Raw genomic sequence first — 20793 nt, 5'->3', positions numbered from 1 at the left:
AGATGTACCTTACTACCTTCCTGTAAAATTAACAATAAGAATTGACACCTAGCCCAAATTCACCCTACTCTAAGCAGTTAACTCTGAGAGCTACTGAGCTACTTTTACAGAACTCTAGTAAATTCCTGGCCTCCAATTACTGACAGTGCCAACAACCCCCATGCCCATGTCAGAAAGTCCTATGCATCCAATCATATTCAAAATACCACTCCTGGGCTTCCCTGGCGGCGCAGTGGTTGAGAGTCCACCTGCCGATGCAGGGGACGCGGGTTCGTGCCCCGGTCCGGGAGGATCCCACGTGCCGCGGAGCGGCTGGGCCCGTGCGCCATGGCCGCTGAGCCTGCGCTTCCGGAGCCTGTGCTTCGCAGCGGGAGAGGCCACAGCGGTAAGAGGTCCGCGTACCGCAAAAAAAAAAAAAAATTTTTTAAATACCACTCCTATCCAGTCCCATAACCTCATGATTAGACTATGTTAACAAATTTTGGATGGTGTCCTGCTCTCTACGCTCCCCATAAGTCCACTTTTCACCAAAGACACTTAGGGGAAAAACTCTCCTACTTGACAACCCACTCTTCCCATTATCAATCAATATTAAATTCTTCTGACTAGCACTGAAGGTATACAGAGGTATATGATCCAAAAGCAGTCCTACGTTTTAGTAAAAACTTGGACGGTTACATTGAATTATATGTGCTTGACAATTTGACACTGTTTCAAGCTAAAATTCACGTATAGCTCTACCTCATTTCTACAGCCCGATGCTGATATTCCACTCCTGAAACTGAATTGTTTTCGAGGAAAACCATAAAAATGGCCCATTGTGATATCCTCTCAACTTTGAGCAAGAACTAAAAAGGTGCAAGTTGTCAGCATTTTCAAACATCTATATACTTAACTAGAAAGAGATTATGATACAAAGTGTATATTTCAGAAAGGAAACTACACCAATAGCTTAGTTATAACATACAACGTAAGTATACTCCTGAGAACGTGGGTTTTTTAAATATATATAATATATAAAACATGTATGTGCATGTAAATATACATACACATACCTATACATACATACATATACAGATGATCCTCATTATTTGGAGAGTTCATATTTGTGAAGTTGCTTACTTGCTAAAATTTATTTGTATCCCCGAAATCAATAAAATATCCCAATATCAATACAATGGCACTTTCATAGTTATTTGCAGACATGCGCATAGTGGTGAAAATTTTGAGTAAGCCAGCTGGAATCAACAAGGTATTGCTCTGCCTTGTTTCAGCTCTCACTGCTATAAACAAGGGCCCTTTTCAAGGTCTATGTAGTGTCATGTTTTTCTCATTTTTGTGTTTTTTATTGGTGATTTTGTTGTTTAAAATAGCCCCCAAGCATAGAGCCAAAGTGTTGTCCATCTAGCGTTTCTTAGTGCAAGAAGGCTATGATGTCCCTTACAGAGAAAATCTGTATATTCACTAAGCTTCATTTAGGCATGAGTTACAGTACTGTTGACCCTTAGTTCAATGTTAACAAGTCAACAATATATATTAAACAAGGTGTCTTTAAACAGAAACACACATAAAACAAGGTTATACAGTGACTGGTTGACAAAAATGCTGTAAACACAGGCTTGCGGTACCCTGACACTATTTCCCCTAGGAACAATGATTCAGTATTTGCTAAATCACTGGTCACAGCGACTTTATAGAACGTGACTACTGTGAATAATGAGAATCAAGTATGTATTTGAAGAGGGGGGGCGGCAGCACTCACACCAGGTTTATTGAAGACTCAAAGACACTGCAGAGGTCATTCTGAGCAAGCTGCCTGTATTTGCAGTAGCATGGCAAAAACACCTCAGGACACAGCATCTACAGGGTCTTGCCTCTATTTAAACAACACTGACACAAAGCAAAAATGTAAAATCAACTAAGTTTGTTTTTTGATCTGTCTTTGCTTCTACCCTTTTCCCACTCAATGGTACACCTCTCCCCAATTCAGGTACTCTAAACTCTACAGTAACGCCTTTTCACAAGCACTTGCCCTAATCTTACAATTGGGCAAATGTATCTGTAAATTACTGAATGATCATTCTTGAATGTAAACCACGTTTGTGCTTAAACATCTGATCTAAATTGTAGCATTACTTATTTGGAAAGAAGAGATGATATTAAGCATATGAAATAACAATATGTTGTCAGGATCAAAAAGTAAACCGAATATAGATAATTTCGGTTGTGTGCGTGCTGAAATAGAAGAAATACACAAGGAACAAAGCCTAGGCCTCAGCCTTCCCTCTGGGGTGTTGGGTTGGGGAAGCGCCATCTTCCAAAAGAGTTTGTTCAACGCTTGCTTCCTCCTAGCACTTGATTACGGATTTTTCCAAGAGAAATGACAAATTTATGGCAAAAGTAAGTGGAACACTCTAACAGTGACATTAGTGACTGAAACATTTTTTTAATTTGTGTGTGTGTGTGCTTGAGCACTCCCCTTTTGAAATTCATTTGTATTTGCATCTTCCAAAATTACTTCTTTTTTATTGAAAATGGTTTGCTCAGGGTAATGACAGGACATGCATGGAGCAGCGGTAGAAGCTACCAAAGTCTAACTTGATGAAATGTCAATGATTTCTTATTAAGTAAAAGACCCATCTGGGATTTAGTGAAATGAAGTGAGTAATATTATTCAAGCCACCCTGCAGTTATTACAACAATTCAAAAACAGAAGTACAGCATGTGAGTTAACAGCCATGTCTTCTTAAAACCTATAGCTTAATCTACGACTCAAACACTTGAAGTTAACGTATAATAAAGAACTAGGAACTTTTACAGCATGGTAAATCCGTCTATCAACACCAATTACCATACATACATTCATTATTTGACAAGCTAAAGATCCTCCTCCCACCTAAGGTTCAGCTAGGCTCATTATTGGGGGCAATGGCTTGCAAAACAATGACATCCATCCTGAATAATTCAAGATTTCTTTCTCTTTAGAATATTGTATAGACAAAAATCTTCAGGTTTTTCTTTTGTACTAATTTGCTATTGTTTATGGCATTTCAAAAAACACAAGTGGAATCTCAGTCTACTGTCTCCAAACCACATCAACTGACCCTCAGAGAACCAAAACTACTGTCTTTGATTTCTTCTCTCTTAATCTTGAAACTTAGAAGGGCAAATTATCAACAAATTATTTCTTGAGAAATTTTTAAGTATTTTTGTAATATCATTCTGCAGTTAAAAACTCAAAAGTCAGTGAAGTATGCAATGAAACAAGAGTATTTCTTACAAGCCAATTATACAAGAAATACAAAACTAAAAGTGTAGGATTTTTTTTTCAATGGAGCAAACTTTTTTGTAAGCAGACTCTCAACTGTTGACATAGTCTGATAAAGATAATGAAGGATCGAACACAAAACTTCTCAAGTGAAAGTTAACCTGCTTTCATATCGTCTTTTAAAGTCTTATCAAACAAGACACACCGAAAGGGTGTGACTAGCACCCTGCATGATAGAGAAGATTCTAAAAAACAAAGATAAGTGGACTTCAAGTTTACCTGCTCCCCCAAAGCAACCTACTCACTGAATTTGGGGCAAAGTATCACCTCCATCACGCGCACGCACAGAAATAAATTGTTTTTCAACTGATGACTGAGCAGCAGCAAACCCAGGCTGAACACTCGGGGCTGCAGAGTCCTGTGCCCTGCGTCGCGAGTGGTGAGGCCAACGCTTGACACCCCCCTGAGCCACAGCGGGTAAGAGCCCCAATCCTGCTCGATCTGACCCTTTAATGAGTCACTGGTCTAATCATGACACCGCAGCACTCGCTAAGACGGTTCCTATTTATTTCTTTGCGTCAAGAAGCACTGAAAATGACAAACTCGTACTGAAAGAACTGTGCACAGGTCAGAGTTGCCGGCGGCGAGAAAAGCCGACTTACGAGCGAGAGCCCGAGCTACTCTAAAAGCCCCCGCTGGCCCAGCAGAGGAGGCAGAAGGGGTTAGAGTGAGCCGGGAAGGCGAGGAGACAAGCGGGCGAGGACCTGGAGAAGCTACCGCCACACCCCAGCCCTCCCTCACCTGCCGGCCCGAGCCTCCCCGGGCGCCCGTACCTTCGGCCAGTGACTCCTCCAGGGTGACCTGGTAACGGCCGACCGCAAACACCCGGACCCCCATGGACGAGCTACCAGAGCCGGCCCCGGCCCCGCCGGCCCCGCCACCCGCCGCTCCACCGCCGCCGCCGCCGCCCTCCGACTTGGGCATTCGAGAGAACTTCTTCATGGTCCCGCCGGCGCGCTGGAGGGCGCGGGGCGCGCGCAAGGGCGAGCGAGAGGGTGAGGTGCCCGGTCCGGCACGCGGCCGGGCGTCCGCGAGGGGTCGCCGCCCCTCGCTCGTCCGAGCGTCCGAGAGCGCTACGGCCTGCCGAGCCTCACATTCCGCGCGCGCCGAGCGCACAGCCCCGGCCCCGCCGCCCGCTCCGCGGCTCCGCTGCAGCTGCCGGGCTCCCGCAGAGGGCGGCGAGGAGGGCGGGGACAGGGCGGGGCGCGAGGGGGCGGGCCCGAGTGCGAGGGCGACGCGGCCGCCTCCGCCAGTGTCCCGGGCGCCCTAGCAGCCGCACCAGGACGGACTGCGAGCCCCGGAGGAGGGCGCAATGGAGGGAGATGGCGAAGGGGGCGGGGCGACCGGCCCCTCCGCGGAGTGGGCTGGTCCGCTCAGGCCGCACACTCTCTGGACAGCATCCCGCGGCACTGCTGCCGCCCCAGTCGAACCCGCGCCGCCCGCCACTCGAGGCCGTTGGCGGCGCGGCGCCCCTGCCGACCGTTCACTGAGGCCAGGCGCCCCGCGCAGGCGCGTGGCCTGCGCCGCCGGAAGTGACGGTTCCGGCTCTTGTCACGTGGAGGGGGGATGGGGAGGAGATGGGGGGGTTGGGGACGAGAACGAGGTCCGGAATCCCGGGTCTGGGGTCCTGGCCGGGAGGGTTCAGGCCTGGCTCCTGGGGTCCTGGCTTCGAGCAGGGAGGTGGCCCGGGGACCGGTTTTCGCGCTGGCTCTGCGCGGTGTCTGTCATCTCGGCCAGGAGTTGGTATGTTACTCTGGGGGCTTAAAAATGCCAACAACTTTACCCCCGCTAACGGACTTCTCGCTGCATTTCTAAGCTGGTTCTCCAGAGCTTCATCCCTGAGAATCTTCTTCCGCCCGCCCACCCCGAGCGTGGGAGGTGGGAGCAGCGCGGAACTGGAGCGGATTCCGGGAACCCAACTTCTAAAGCCGTGGTGTCGCACTCTAACAGACGCTTGTGCTAGGGAGCGTTTTGCGGTTTATAAATGATTTAGGAGTACTTTCAGAATCTCGTGTGTGCTGTGCAATAGCCCTGTGAAGTATTCAGAGCAGGTATTAAGCCCGTTTAGAGACTTTTCATCACCTTTGGCTAAGAGAGGTTAACGGACTCGCCCAAGGTCACATGGCTGGCTTGTGATAGAACTGTGACTACAAGGGCCATCCTTTGATACTTAGTTTCATACTTTGGGCCATCCGGGAAAAGTAGGTTAGGGTCAGATGGTTGAAAAACGGCAGATTTAGGACTTTGGAAGCAAAACCAGCCATTGGTTCCCCCTTCCTCCTTTAACAAAGAGATTTGCCCATTTAAAAAAGAAAAAAGACCCGTTTGCATCCATTTCATAAACTGCAGGAATCTCAACGCCTGCGGGGTGAGGCAGGCAAAGTGAACGTGGTGTTAAGACGTTCGGGGTGGCAGGGAATGGGAAATCATTGAGCATGTGTACAGAAAGCAGCCGATTCTCAAATCCAGCCTGCTTTCCCCCCACACACCCCGTATGAATACAGGCCCACTGTGGCCAAAGTTTCCGTTTCTTAAAAGAAGCCAAAAATCTGGATTTTTTTCTAATATGGCATTTCCAGATTTTTTAAATGTAGGCCAAATAAATTGTGCCTGCGGGACTCCAGTCTGAACCTTCTATGAAAGTAGATGATGTGGTTCTATCCCCATCCCTGTTTCTTTATCCAGCTTTTTAATGAGATACGGGCAGAAACGTTAGAAAATGTGCTTAGGCAAAAGACTTTGCACTTAAAATCTTCCGTTTTTTTTCTTCCCCTCTGCTATTTCAAGAGAACCTATTTCTGACAACATTAAAACAGTGCTCTGGATTTGGGCATCTTTGCTGCATAACCCGCTAAGCTAAAATTCTTCGTCCAGAGACCTGACCTTTAAAAGTCCAGCTCAATGGAAGTCAGATATGCCAGATCATTGATGTGGTGTGACAATTGGGGATTTCCATTCAGAAATAAGCGGACCATTCTCCTTACTGTGGGGATTCACTGTGGAGTCTCATTCCTACAATATTTGAATTATATTTTTTCAAGCCAAATAACTGAGAAATTTAGCCATTTCATACAATCTAAACTGCAAATCAGCCTAACATACAAAGTTGAGGCCTAATACATATTCATCTGATGACAACACAAGAGTAAATGAAGTCTCCTGGGAGCCAATTTACCACAATTGCTGTGGTTTAAAAAAAAAAAAACTTCTGTGTACCCAAATAACCTGACTTTTGATATATGGAAGTTGATAATTAATTTAAGACATAGATCCTCTCTCAAAAATTATGGGTAACACTAAGCAATGTGTTCTTTAATTTTTCATCAAGCATATAACAAAAATTTGAATATTGTTTGATCTTCTCAGAATGTTAACTCCACAATATTCTATGACAAACATGTTACTAATAAGAATGCAGAAACATTGTATTACTAATAAGAAGAATGCCAAGCATTTACAAACACTATCAAAAGATGTTGATATTAACTGTCAGATTGTGTCCTCCTAGCAACTTTCAAAATTGTGTCCATAAACCGATTTGTAGGCAGAAAATGAGATACTAATCAGTGGAAAAACTATTGAGAATTCTAGTCTTTTAGTTTTGCACTCATTTCACTTTGGTTTCCTGTTGGAAATTAAAATCTCTAGAAGAAAAAGTATGGATAATGTACATTCTGATTATCTTAAACACTGTCATTGAGGTGACTTACAGTAAGAACACAGATATAGAATAGTTTAATAGAGCTAAAAAGTTAAAATTACATTTCAGGGGTTTTTTTTTTCAATATAAATGTCAATCTTTTAATGTTTACAGCTGTACTGTGATTAAAATAGTTGGAAACTAGCCACATAATACTTTTATTTAAAGCAGGTTGTTTCAGTTTACAAGGTTTCATGTTACAATATACTGGTAAAGTCAGCAGATCATTGTAGCCAACTAAATGATTCTGAGATCCTCAAACAGGAAGGAATTTGACAATGGTGAGGAGGAGGGAGGATTATTGTTGTATTTTTGTCTTCCACTGTCAAGCTATAAACCTTCTTGTTACTTTGACCCTCATCTTTTTTGCACTAAGGTGGCTCTCAAAGACATATGTGAAGTAAGAATGACTGACATGGATCAAAGTATGCTTATCCCAAAAGCTTATTCCAGTGCCATAATTACCTTTATAAATCATCTCTTCCAATGCCTGATTGATCACTTTTCCTCAGGAGTCAATGTTTTCCTTTGATGATGTGTCTTCAATCATTATTAGCCTCAATATGTTTTACTAGAAGGAAAAAATATCCTCCCTGCCTAACAGAATTACATTATACCTAGTTAAATGCCCATATCTTTGCTTTCCAAAAAAGTAAAAGTCCTGAAGTCCATTAAAAGAATATATATATATATCCATTTAAAAAGCGTTTTTTTAAAAAACATCACTGATATTTAAATCCTCTGTTAAGACTACTCAACATCATTACTATGCCTGTAAAAAATGTATATACATCAAAGAAAAATCAATCTGATAGTATAGTTTAAAATGCCAAGATGCTCAAAAATACTCTTAATAAGAGAAATGACTCATTTGACTTAAAATACTTTTCTGTGATAGAATTTTTCCTGTAACTTGACCATGCTTTTAAAAAAAGACTGCAAGGGACTTCCCTGGTGGCGCAGTGGTTGAGAATCTGCCTGCTAATGCAGGGGACACGGGTTCGAGCCCTGGTCTGGGAGGATCCCACATGCCGCGGAGCAACTAGGCCCGTGAGCCACAAGTACTGAGCCTGCGCGTCTGGAGCCTGTGCTCCGCAACAAGAGAGGCCGCGATAGTGAGAGGCCCGCGCACCGCGATGAAGAGTGGCCCCCGCTTGCCACAACTAGAGAAAGCCCTCACACAGAAACGAAGACCCAACACAGCAAAAATTAATTAATAAACTCCTACCCCCAACATCTTTAAAAAAAAAAAAAAAAGACTGTACGAATGGCCATCATTAAAAAAATCTACAAACAATAAATGCTGGAGAGGGTATGGAGAAAAGGGAACCCTCTTGCACTGTTGGTGGGAATGTAAATTGATACAACCACTATGGAGAACAGTATGGCGGTTCCTTAAAAAACGAAAAATAGAACTACCATATGACCCAGCAATCCCACTACTGGGCACATACCCTGAGAAAACCATAATTCAAAATAGTCATGTACCACAATGTTCATTGCAGCTCTACTTATAATAGCCAAGACATGGAAGCAACCTAAGTGTCCATCAACAGATGAATGGATAAAGAAGATGTGGCACATATATACAATGGACTATTACTCAGCCATAAAAAGAAACGAAATTGAGTTATTTGTAGTGAGGTGGATGGACCTAGAGACTGTCATACTGAGTGAAGTCAGAAAGAGAAAAACAAATACCGTATGCTAACACATATATATCTTTAAAAAAAATGTTCTGATGAACCTAGGGGCAGGACAGGAATAAAGACGCAGACGTAGAAAATGGACTTGAGGACACAGGGAGGGGGAAGGGTAAGCTGGGATGAAGTGAGAGAGTAGCATTGACACATATACACTACTAAGTGCAGAATAGCTAGTGGGAAGCAGCTGCATAGCACAGGGAGATCAGCTGGGTGCTTTGTGACCACCTAGAGGGGTGGGATAGGGACGGTGGGAGGGAGATGCAAGAGGGAGGGGATATGGGGATATATGTACATGTATAGCTTATTCACTTTGTTATGCAATAGAAACTAACACAACATTGTAAAGCAATCATGCTCCAATAAAGATGTTAAAAAAAAAAAAAGAAATAGAAGCATAGAGAAATTAAGGATCCTGCCCAAGATCAATTAGATAATAAAGGTCAAAACCATGATTAGATCTTTTTTTGCCTCCACATTCTTAACCCATGGTCTATATTGCTATATTATAATAAACAATGTTTAACTAGTAAACTACTTTTGATATAAAAAAAAAAAAAAAGACTGCAAGAGGTAGGCAACTTCACCACCAAGAGAGGTACTTTGATCCCTTACCCTGCTGAATTGGTGGTGGGGGGAGAGTCCACCAGGTATACAGCACCTTAGCCTCACACCTCATGACAGGAATATCTTCCTGCCTCAAGAAGCATGTTTCCTAGAAGGGGATTACCGTCACATCCCTGGATATGTTCCTGCCCTCCCTCTTCTTGTTAGCCTTTGCATCTCCCTGCTATGGCCGAGCTACTCCCTGCTCCCAGTTACATTCATATAAAACTTAGCAGAGCGTAAAATAAGAACTAATTCTTATTGGGCACTTGCAATGTACCAGTGCTCTTCAAAAATAGCAATGTACCAGTGCTATTAACTCAGTAAATCTTCGTGACCACAACTATGAAATAACATTTTAGACCATTACTCTCACTTTGCAGATGAGAATACTGATTCACAGAGAGATAGGTTACATACCCAAGGTCTGTCTTGTGACTTGTAGCAGGTTTCAAAACCAGGTAGTATAACTTTATAGCTCATGCTCTTACCCCACTACACCATGGAGACTTTCCTTGAAAACACACAATAAACAATATGATTGCTGCAGTTTAAGGTGAAAAGGTACCTTCCTATGCTCTCTGGTCACATCATTCACCAAATGTGAATGTGCTGCTAGGGTTCAGGGAACCCTACTGTGATAAGTGAGATTAATTTCTGATTAGCCAGGTATATTTAAAATTTAACAAATATTTGCTGAATGTCTGCAATGGGTAAAGCACTGTGGATGGGGGCGGGTAACTAGGAGATGCAAAGTTGAATAAGACAAGATTTCAGAGTTTATACTCTTGTGGGGTGGGGGAGACATGTACACAACCATATAATAGAGGCAGGGAAGAAAGATTGAAAGTGGAGATAGAGTTGACTGTAAGCTCTGGCCAGAAATGATGAGCTCTAAGGTTATGCAATGATGATACGTTGCCTTCAAATCTCCTGACAGTGTGGTTGACGTTATGATCGTCACAACTTCTGGGAACAGAAAAGCAGCTCTTCTGGGTTTGGAAGCGGGTGAGCAGTTCCCATGGAAAGATATTGAATCCTGTCCCCATGTGTTGAACTGACGATGAATCTCTCTACTTACACAATATTCACACATACTCAAGCAAAACTCTATTCAAGTTACTGTAGAGGGACAGAGAGAAAGAAAGTGTTGAAGCTAAAGTCAGCTTTTCCTTCAGTCCCTTATTAAAATTCACATCTTGTTTTATCCAGACTTCTGCCAACTGTGGTAGAGACTATTTATTGAAACTGTATGATGTGCTAAATAGTGTATGAACCAATATACAATAAGAACCCATACGGTGTGATAAAGTCATGGAATTTCAAGCTGGAAGGCAATATAATTACCGGAGAAACTGAAGGAGGAACAGGAACATTGTTTGAGCACCTAGTATGTCTCAGGCATTGTGCTTAACACTGTATATATTTAATCCTCTAACAAGGGAAGTAGGTATTACTACTTCTGACTTACAGCTCTCTCACTCCAGCCACCCTGAACCATTTTCATTCCTTACCAAGCTGTTTCAGGCCCCACTGCTCACACAAGGTAGAATGTCTTGTTCTTTCCCACAGTCATCTGAATCAGTGGGTGCCTGTATGGGACTCCAGGGCCACGTCCACTAGGAAACCTTTCCTGTCCTCTCCCATCTGCCAATGCCAGGTAGAATGGACTCATTTGCCCCCCACGCCACTCTGTACAACTTCCAGAAGTACACCTATCACTTAATTACAAGGACTTCATTCCATGCCTGTCTCCCTCGACTGCAGTTTAAGGGGTTTAAGGAAAGGGACTGTGCCACATGGTTTTCTTAAAACCCAGTGCCTAGCAACATGCTTGACATATAGTGAATATTGAATAAATAAGTGAATAACTTTGCCAAAAATCTAGTAAGTGGTAGAGTTGGGGGTTGAAACCAGGCTCAAATCTCAGGTGTGTCTGAAATCCCAAGCTTCATAGCTTTTCTACACCGGACTTTCATTTGTCTTAAAAATAGGAAGAATATGGGTTTGTTTTTTTTTGTTGTTGGGGAGGGCTTTGGCCATGCTGTGCAGCTTGGGGGAATCTTGGTTTCCAGATCAGGGATTGAACCCAGGCCACAGCAGTGAAAGCGCTGAATCCTAACCAGTAGACCGCCGGGGAACTCCCAAGAATATGTTTTTTAAATTTTGTTTTTCTGTGGTGGTGTTGAATTTTTTTGCTGTTGTTTTTTGAAGTGGGAGCTGGAAGGTGACGTGATCTATGAGTATTAAATAATGAACGACCAATACCAATCACACTGCCAGCACACAGTAGGCAATGAAGAAATGTCCCCTTTCCTTTCTCTATATCATCTTGTTCAAAGTTGTACTAAATGTGACAGAGCTAGGACCCAAACTACTCTACTGTAGTTTCATCACAGGTGCTTTCATCACAGGTGCTTCACAGGTATAACCTATTGATTCTTCTTTGGAGTGAGTTTTAGGCTTCTTAGCATTTATCATTTATTTTATGTTTTTCTATTTTGGCAGACTTTAAACTGCAAATTGTAGTATAGGACAATATAGGCAGACTTGGGGCAAGAAACAGCCTTTACCTGGCTGAAAGTTTCAGGAGGGTAGGAACCATGGCTTCTTCATCTCCGTACATGCCTGGTCCCTAATAATTGCTTAATAAACATTTGTGGAACTCAGGTACATTGACCAACTTAAACTTAGGTGGCTTGCTGGATCTTTGCAGACAGTCTTAAAGAGAAGAAATGCCGGTAGTTGAAAACAAAACAAAAACAACAAGTGGGAAACTGCTCAGTTTATGGAACTATAAGAAAGGAAATTCTGCTTCTGGAATGGAAAACTTAAAAGGGTAAAATCAGGATAGCTTAAGCAAGAGAGTGCCATAAGTAATATCATCAGTAAGACAAACGCATATGAGAGGTAAAAACTCTGAAACCTTAAGTAAATCTGAAAGCAAAGCCTGAGGCTATAATGAAAGCCTGGTTCCTGCCACTCGAAACAAACAAATCTGCCCCAAGAGGCTGATTTCTTTTCCACTGGCTAAAATCTCACCTTTGTCTTTTTGCACTTGCTATTTCCCTGACTCTGAGCACTGTCTTTCCCTCCTTGTCATCCATTTTAGACATATACAGCTTTCCCAACTTACCTCCTCCAGAAAGTTTTTTCCCAAGTTCCCCACTTCATAGTAATCCATCATTTCTCTGAACCATTGTAGCACTTGTCTGCATGCAAAGCCTAGCATATTGTGTCCTTTAATTGCTGAGTGTATATAAGTCTTAACTGTGAAACAAAATACACAATGTATAGTTATCATTTTAAAGTAATTCCATTGCATACATAGCCCAATATTGGGCACATTATAGGTGTTAAATACTTATGGAATTAAACAAAGTACCTGGAAAATAAATGCTACTTTGAACTGATATTTTGAAATGTGCTTTTTAATGGCATTTTGGATTCACAGAAAGGAATAAAAGACAGATGCTATGAGGGGAGAGTTACAATTGATCAGAGTCTAGGTAAACAAAGATAAATTTGAATGTACTTTTGTTTAAAAGTAAAAGAGAGCTTCCTATTATAGATCTTTCATCAGAAAAATCTTAATGAAATGTGACCAGATATTATATAATAGCGATTTTTATAATTTATTTTCATCATGGTGATGATCAAACACCACCTTAGTGCATATTTCAAGCTAACATGAAAATTATACTTATGTACCCACTTCTTAAATTATAATATTTGTAAGTTGCTGTTTGTTGACCTTATTCAATTACATAATTTACATGTTGCTCTAAATATAATATTCAAGGAAATGATTCTTAAACATAAGTATGCTTTTTTAAACTTTTAATTTTTCATACTTCAACAGATACCTTGTTTCTGTTCTCTCTCTTATCTGCTGACAGCACTGCACCTACTTATGGGGACAGATTAAAAACATTTTTCCCATTTACCATGACAACACCCAGCTAATGCTTACTGATAAACTAGTAGCAAGTCAGAACATATACAAGATGCAAGAGGAATTAGCACTCCTGAGTAAGAACTTTAATTCAGGAGTGAAAAAAAAAAGGAAAGCTAAAAGAAATTTATACATTGTTAACATTTTATTAAAATTCTTGCCATTTTTATCTAAATGAAATACCGTTTGTTGAGTCCCCATGTTATATCCTTTTTATAAACAAGCACATTTTTATAAACTCTAAACTTATAAATTTGATGTGTGTGTTTAGGCAGCTTTGCACTAAAATGTTCATTCAGTATTGACAGATACGAAATTCAAATTTTGCACAAATACATAAATACACTTGGTCTTTGAAAATGTGTCTAACAATACATTTTAAGCAAAATAGTTTTTGTAAGAGATAATAATGCTCATATTTTTACCAGAGAGGATTAACCAACTGTAGATTTGGCCCACTTAAACTTTGAGCTTTTTAGTATTGATATGACAACAAATAGATGATCAAAACCTTAAAAAATTAAACAATTAAAATTGTCTGAAATAATTTTACATAACAATTTTAATTTTGTTGAATTTATCACTTGTTCTGATAGCATTTACACACAGTCTCAAAGACAAAGAGTTACTTTAGCAACTTGGCTGTCCCTGTGTAAATAAACTAATTAAATAGGCACTTATTGCAGGCCTATATATACATACACATGCATGCAGCCTTTTACTACTCACATGGGAAAATAGAAATAAGACTTAAGATCCAAACTTTAAGCCAAACAAACATTGAATTTAGCGGGTATAGACATGGTTTCTTGTGTTCATGCTCATCCTGTACGTTTTTTACATTTCTTCTGCTTCTGGCCTGCACATTTTCTTGTCCACTCACCATTGTTACCTTTCTCACTTATGACCCATCAACTTTCCTATAATAATCATAATGTATAATCAATCCCTGTTTCTCTAATAATGAGAACTCTAATGATTATCCTTTATAGTAAATGCCCTGCACAACAGGGATAAAATTTAATTGAAATGTATACTGTATGTGCATCTTGGATAAAAATAAGTACCTTTAAGGGAAACATCAATGTTTCAGTTTAATAAAAATATCAAAAATACGAACACATTCCCTTATTTCAGAGAGAATTGTTTTAAGTTCTTCTTCAAAAGAAGAATCCATCATTAGCAATTCCAGTAGAACCTTCATTAATATTTCATGTCGTCACATCTCTATTCAAAAAAGCAACATTAATCACTAATTCAACCAATTCAATATATCGGAATTACTAAGAATTTATAAATACTTTATAATTATGCACTAACTAAATCTTTAAATTCTAAAACTGATTTTTTTTAAAGAATTAAGATGCGAAAACTTTGTGTACTTTTAGTTATATGATTGCTTAGGGGAAGTCTTTTATTCATACCTACCAATTAGAATACCTACAGAATGTATAACCAAAATCAGTTTCATAGCTATGTTTTATTCAGTACCTGTGAATGTAGTAAATATTGTTTATAACAGCACTTTCAAGATAATATGCTACTATGCTGTAAGAAATACATTTCTTAACCAACAAGTCCTACTGGTTCTTGAGCATGTAAAGCAGTACATTTCATGAAAGAAATAGAGAAGAATATAGCTTGATGATTTCTGTGTTTTTTATTCACTGGCAAAAGAGAAATAAAGATTGACAATTTCACATAAATCTTACTTTCTCAGGTAAAAGTGTGATATTATATAAGGGTCATAGTGTTGGTTAAGTTGCCTAAATTCTGGTGTGTAACAGTTAATTTAATAGGCTGTGTGGATAATGCATGACAGCTCTGAAGACAAATTTAAGTTCCTCATGATGCCACTATTTTGCTTGTTTTGTTAAGTGAATCAAATGGTATTTGTGAATATGTGGTATTTTTTACTAGAAATCAGCAAGAGCAGAAAATAAAGACTGTCTCCAACAAAACTAAATACTATCTCTCTAGCCACATAGGTATGGGCAGAACAGAACAAGATTAGAATGGATAGAGAACTGGCCTTAAAATCTGCATGCTGAATTTATATTCCTGAATTCTAATATCAGGATTACCTTTTATAAACATTCCAGGTCTTTGTCAGTTCATTCAATTTAGACTTCATTATTCAACAAATGCTTATTAAGCCAACCATCATGTGTGACTCTTTAAGGGATAATATGATTAATAAGGCACATTCTCTTTATTCAGGAATTACAGTCTAATGAAAAGACAGATACATTCATATCTTACGCAAGGCAGAATGCTAAGTGCTGGAATAGAGATAGGAAGTGCTAAAGGAACAGAGCGGAAAGATAAATTTTAAGTAAGGTATTAAGGAGGGCCTCATAGAGGAGGTGGCACTTGAGATGAATATTGGAGAAGAGCTGAGATCCATCAGATGGTTATAATAGATCCTGCAAGAGTGACTTAATCTGCCTCATACCTCCCATCTCACCCCGCTTTAACCTGTACTACTTTTTCTTTTTTTCATAATATTCATCTTCTAATTTATTATTTATTTATCTCCACTAGAATGTAAGTGTTCAAACACAGATCTTTGTTTGGTTCACTGATGAACTTTGGTGCCTAGAATTTCCTGGCTCATTGTAGGCACTTGGTAAATATATGCAGAATGAATTAATGAGGGAAAATTATAAGTTAATCGTGGAGGCAGAAAGTACAAGATATTTTTTTCAAAACTCTCCAGTGTGGCTGGTATGACTATGAAAGACATTTGATGGCCATATGATATAAATAGGAAAGAAACTAGATGTAGTATGAAATGGCCTAGGTTTCTTTTCCTTACTTTCCCATTAAGTAATGAAGCCAACTTCTCTGTAGCTCAGTTTCTCAGCTGAGAAACTGATGCTTGAACTGTAATAACATACATTTTATAAATAGTTGTTGAATAAATTAAATAACAAGAAGCTCTAGTTCTGAAATCTTTATGATTTTTAGCCATTTTACATTTATTTGTATATATTTTATCTTTATTTGGGCTTTGCTGCCCTGAAATTGTACTCTCTTGCCAAAGTCATCTCTATATCATTTCATTTATTGTTTAAAAAAACTGAATTCTATAATGTAGCTGTATCTCCTCTATCAAATAAAATGATGTTGAATGAATATGTCCAACATTTGCTAAAGTCAGATATATCTCAATGTAACATAACATGCAATGTCAGGGTAAATACACACTAATCTCAGCTGTCACATCAATTAGCTTTTATTGTTCCAAATTACATCAACTCATAGAAAAAGGGAATTCCTTTTTTTTTTTTAGGAACAGACCCATGCAGCTAGAATCACTAAAAATTCAGTCCATGGTATGGTAGTAGGTTGGTGTCCATTTTGCAGATTTGCCTTGTGAATAAATCCACATCTTTTCTATCCCTGTAATTCATAGGGTCATTTATTCACCCATCTTCCTCATATTTTCCTTCCTTCCCCTGTATTTTACATCAACATTTAGTAGTATCATGAGCCATTTTGTTCAGTGTCTAGTTCACCCTTGTCCAGTAGACGTTCTGAGATGTTCAAGATGTTCTGTATCCAATATAATAGCCACTATGACACATGTGGCTATTATTGAGCACAGAAGATTTAAATAAGCTCCAGAATACAAAAATATTCAGGTTTCATTTTTAAAAATTATTTGTCACACCAAGAAGTGGGAAGCACTGAAACTGATATTGTTCTTTCAGAGGTTCCACAATGAATGAACCTCAGTTGAACAAGTGCATCTCAAACTCATATGAAAAAAAAAGACAAAAGATGCCAACACTAAGATGACACAGATGTTAAAATTATCTGTCAGAGATTTTGAAGCAACCATGATAAAAAGCAATCAATGAGCAATTTAAAGAAACACACTTGAAACAAACAAAAAAATGTACAAAGCCTCAGAAATTATATAGAAGATATAAAGAAGAACCAATTGGTAATTCTAGAAAATTGTGGGAAAATACGATAACCAAAATAAAAAGCTCAGTAGGTGGGCTCAACAGGAGAATGTAAGGTACAGAGGAGAGAATTAGTGATCTGGAAGATAGAACAGTGAAATTACTAATCTGAACAGCACAGGAAAATTAAATTAAAAAAAAAAAGATCAGAGTCTCAGGGACTGGTGGGACCAAAACAAAAGATAACATTTGTGTCGTTAGGAGAGGAGAAAGTGAGACTGAAAAAGGACTTGAAGAAATAATTAATGAAAACTTCCCAAATTTGGAAATCTATAAAATTCCAGAAGCTTGGCAAACCCCAAACTAAATAAACCCAAAGAAACCCACACCACAGCACAGTAAAATTAAACTTCTAATAACAAAAAAATTTTGAAGGCAGCCAGAGAAAATGATATTTTACCTACAGGGAAAAATAATTCAAATGACAGCAAATTTCTCATCAGAAACAATAAGAGCCCAGAAGAAAGTAGCATAAGACCTTTCAAGTGCTGAAAGAAAAGAACTGTCAGTCCAGAATCCTATACCCAGCAAAAAATTGCCCTTCAGGAGTTAAGGAGAAATCAAGAAATTCTCAGATGAAGGAAAACTAAGAGAATTTGTCATCAACAAACGAACTCTATCAGAATAATTAAAGGAAGTTCTCTAAACAGAAAGGGAATGATAAAAAAGAAAACTTAGAACATCAGAAGAACATGATAAACAAAAATATAGGTAAATACAATAGGCTTTTTTTCCTCCTCTTGGTTCTAAATTAAGATTGTTGGTGGAAGCCAAAAGTTATAACACTGTCTGTTGTGGTTTTACATAGGAAATATTGAAGACATTTATATTGTAAACAAGGGATAGTAAAGGAACATACAGGGAGGTAAATCTCACATAATATACAACAATTAACTCAAAATGGTCTTGTAGTCAAATGTAAAACTTAAAACTCTAAAACTTTTAGAAAAAAAGTAGGAGAAAATAATTGGAATGTAGGGCTACACAGAGATCTTAGATTTGACACCAAAAGCGTGATCAATCAAAGAAAAATTGATGAGTCAGATTTTGTCAAAATTAAAAACTTTTGCTTGTGGAAAGCCCTGTTAAGAGTATGAAAATATAAGCTCCAGACTGGAAGAAAATATTTGTAAACCATATATGTGATAAAGATCTAGTATCTAGAATACATAAAGAACTTTACAAATTCAATAGTGAAAAACAAAACAGTCTAATTGGAAAATGGGCAAAAGATAGAAACAGACATTTCATGGTAAGAATGCATACACATGAAAAGATATACAATTTTATGAGCCATCAGGGAAGTGCACATTTTAAACCACAATGAGATATCAATACATACCTATCAGAATGACTACAATTAAAAAATAGTGACAACACCAAATGCTGGCAAGAATGCATGGAAAGTAAATTACTCATACATTACTGGTGGGAATGTGAAATGGTATAGCCACTCTGAAAAACAGTGTGGCAATTTCTTTAAAAACTAAACATGCAGCTACTATACAACCCAGCATTTGCACTCCTGAGCAATTATCCCAGAGAATTGAAGACTTAAGTTCATATGAAAACCTGTACATGAATATCTGTAGCAGCTTTATACATAATATCCAAAACTGGAAACAACTAGATGTTAAAGATGTCCTTTAACATGTGAAAGGTTAAACAAATTATGGTACATCCATGGCATGGAATATTATTTAATAAAAAGGAAGACCATTGTGAAGCAATTATACTCCAATAAAGATGTTAAAAAAAAATAAATAAAAAGGAAGGTACTACTGATACACTCAACAACCTATATGAACCTTCAGAGAATTATGCTGAGTGAAAATAAAAGCCGATACCCAAAATTACATACTGTGAACTTAGAACAAATTATTCCATTTATGTAACATTATTGGGAGTTACTTGGTAACCTAGTGGTTAGGATTCCGGGCTTTCACTGCCGTGGTCTGAGTTCAAGCCCTGGTTGGGGAACTGAGATCCCACAAGCCACACAGCATGGCCGGAAAAAGAAATGTGTGTGTGTGTGTGTAACAGTATTGAAATGACAAAATTATAGAAATGTAGAATGTACTAGTGATTCCCAGGAGTTGGGGAGGGTTGGGGGCAGAATGGAAGTAGATACGGCTACTGAGGATTCCTTGTGGTGATGAAAATGTTTTATGTATTGACTGTATCAATGTCAGTAAGTGATATTGTACTATAGTTTTGTAAGATGTTACCATATGGGATCTCTCAGTATTATTTCTTACCATTGCATATGAATTCACACTTACACAAAATAGTTTAATTAAAAATAAACAAATATATCATATTAGCCAATTCATGTTTAGCATTAGAATTATTCAAGTTTACGGTTTTCTTTAGTGAAATAAAATGAGACTTTATAATCCTTTACCTTCTAGCTGATAAATAAAAATGAATTCATCTTAGTTTCATCCTTCTTAGCACTATAGTTCAGATGAATGTTTTATTACTTTCATTTAGTAGAATTACTATTCTATTGTTTACTAATATTACTGTCTAATCTGACAATTAATGTTAGTTTTCCTTTAAAAGATGTTGATTTGAGAAGTATTCCTTTCTTCACAAGCTCTTGGAATTTATATATTAGTCAAGCCTTTGAAAAATGTTGTATCTTTCTCTAATTTGTCAGGCAGAGAAAAGAACCGCTATATTCGATGGTTTCTCTTCCATCACTGCTCTACTTTTACTTTTGGACTAACTATTGTGTTTTAGACTGTTAGGGCTGTTTTTACTTTATTCATCATCTGAATTTCCTTTTTTGTTTTTTTTTAAAAAAACATTTAAATTTATTTATTTATTTTTGGCTGCATTGGGTCTTCGTTGCGGTGCACGGACTTCTCATTGCAGTGGCTTCTCTTGTTGTGGAGCACAGGCTCTAGGTGCGCGGGCTTCAGTAATTGTGGCTCAGGGGCTTAATTGCTCCGTGGCATGTGGGATCTTCCAGGACCAGGGATTGAACCCGTGTCCCCTGTTTTGGCAGGTGGATTCTTAACCACTGTGCCACCAGGGAAACTCCCAAATTTTCTTTTAATGAAAGCAATAAATATTTACTGAGTGTCAATTATATTTCATGGACTATTCTAGAGGTGGAAGAAGCAGTAGAAAACAAGACTCCCTGTCCTCAAGGAGTGTTTATATTCTAGAAGGAAGGTAGAAACAGATAATTGAAATATATAGTATATCAGATGGAGATAAATCCTATGGAGGAAAATAAAGGCAGAAAAGGAGACTAAGGAATGTAGGTAGTTAGGTGCATTATTAAATAGTTTCATCAGGGAAGCTCTTGTCTTATTTATAACGGTGAACAATCACACTGTAACATGTTTAAATGTAAATTTTCCAAAGGTAATTTTAATTCTCAGTAAAAGACTATGGCTATAGCAGGCTCCCCTGGTGGTGCAGTGGTTGAGAGTCCACCTGCCAATGCAGGGGACACGGGTTCGTAAAAAGACTATGGCTATAGAACAAGAATTTGCAAATTTTTTCTCCACTGT

At 38.9% G+C, this 20793-nt stretch overlaps 1 protein-coding gene and 1 long non-coding RNA gene across 3 annotated transcripts in view; one reads left to right on the top strand and one right to left on the bottom strand.

Moving 5' to 3' along the window:
- Positions 1-4819, bottom strand: part of BMP2K (BMP2 inducible kinase) — a 125971-nt gene extending 121152 nt beyond the window's left edge. For both annotated transcript variants that reach the window (XM_030877962.2, XM_030877963.2), the window contains exon 1: positions 4102-4819. In XM_030877962.2, coding sequence (XP_030733822.2) covers positions 4102-4270 — 169 coding nt within the window. In that variant the 5' untranslated portion in view covers positions 4271-4819. The remainder of the gene's footprint in view (positions 1-4101) is intronic.
- Positions 4820-4938: 119 nt separating this feature from the next.
- Positions 4939-20793, top strand: part of LOC138842692 (uncharacterized) — a 76303-nt gene continuing 60448 nt past the window's right edge. The window contains exon 1 of the long non-coding RNA XR_011377452.1: positions 4939-5071. This is a non-coding gene — a long non-coding RNA (uncharacterized lncRNA). The remainder of the gene's footprint in view (positions 5072-20793) is intronic.

Source organism: Globicephala melas, chromosome 5 (genome assembly GCF_963455315.2).
Source record: "Globicephala melas chromosome 5, mGloMel1.2, whole genome shotgun sequence".
Classification (NCBI taxonomy): domain Eukaryota; kingdom Metazoa; phylum Chordata; class Mammalia; order Artiodactyla; family Delphinidae; genus Globicephala; species Globicephala melas.
This window is presented reverse-complemented; position numbering and strand designations above follow the sequence as displayed.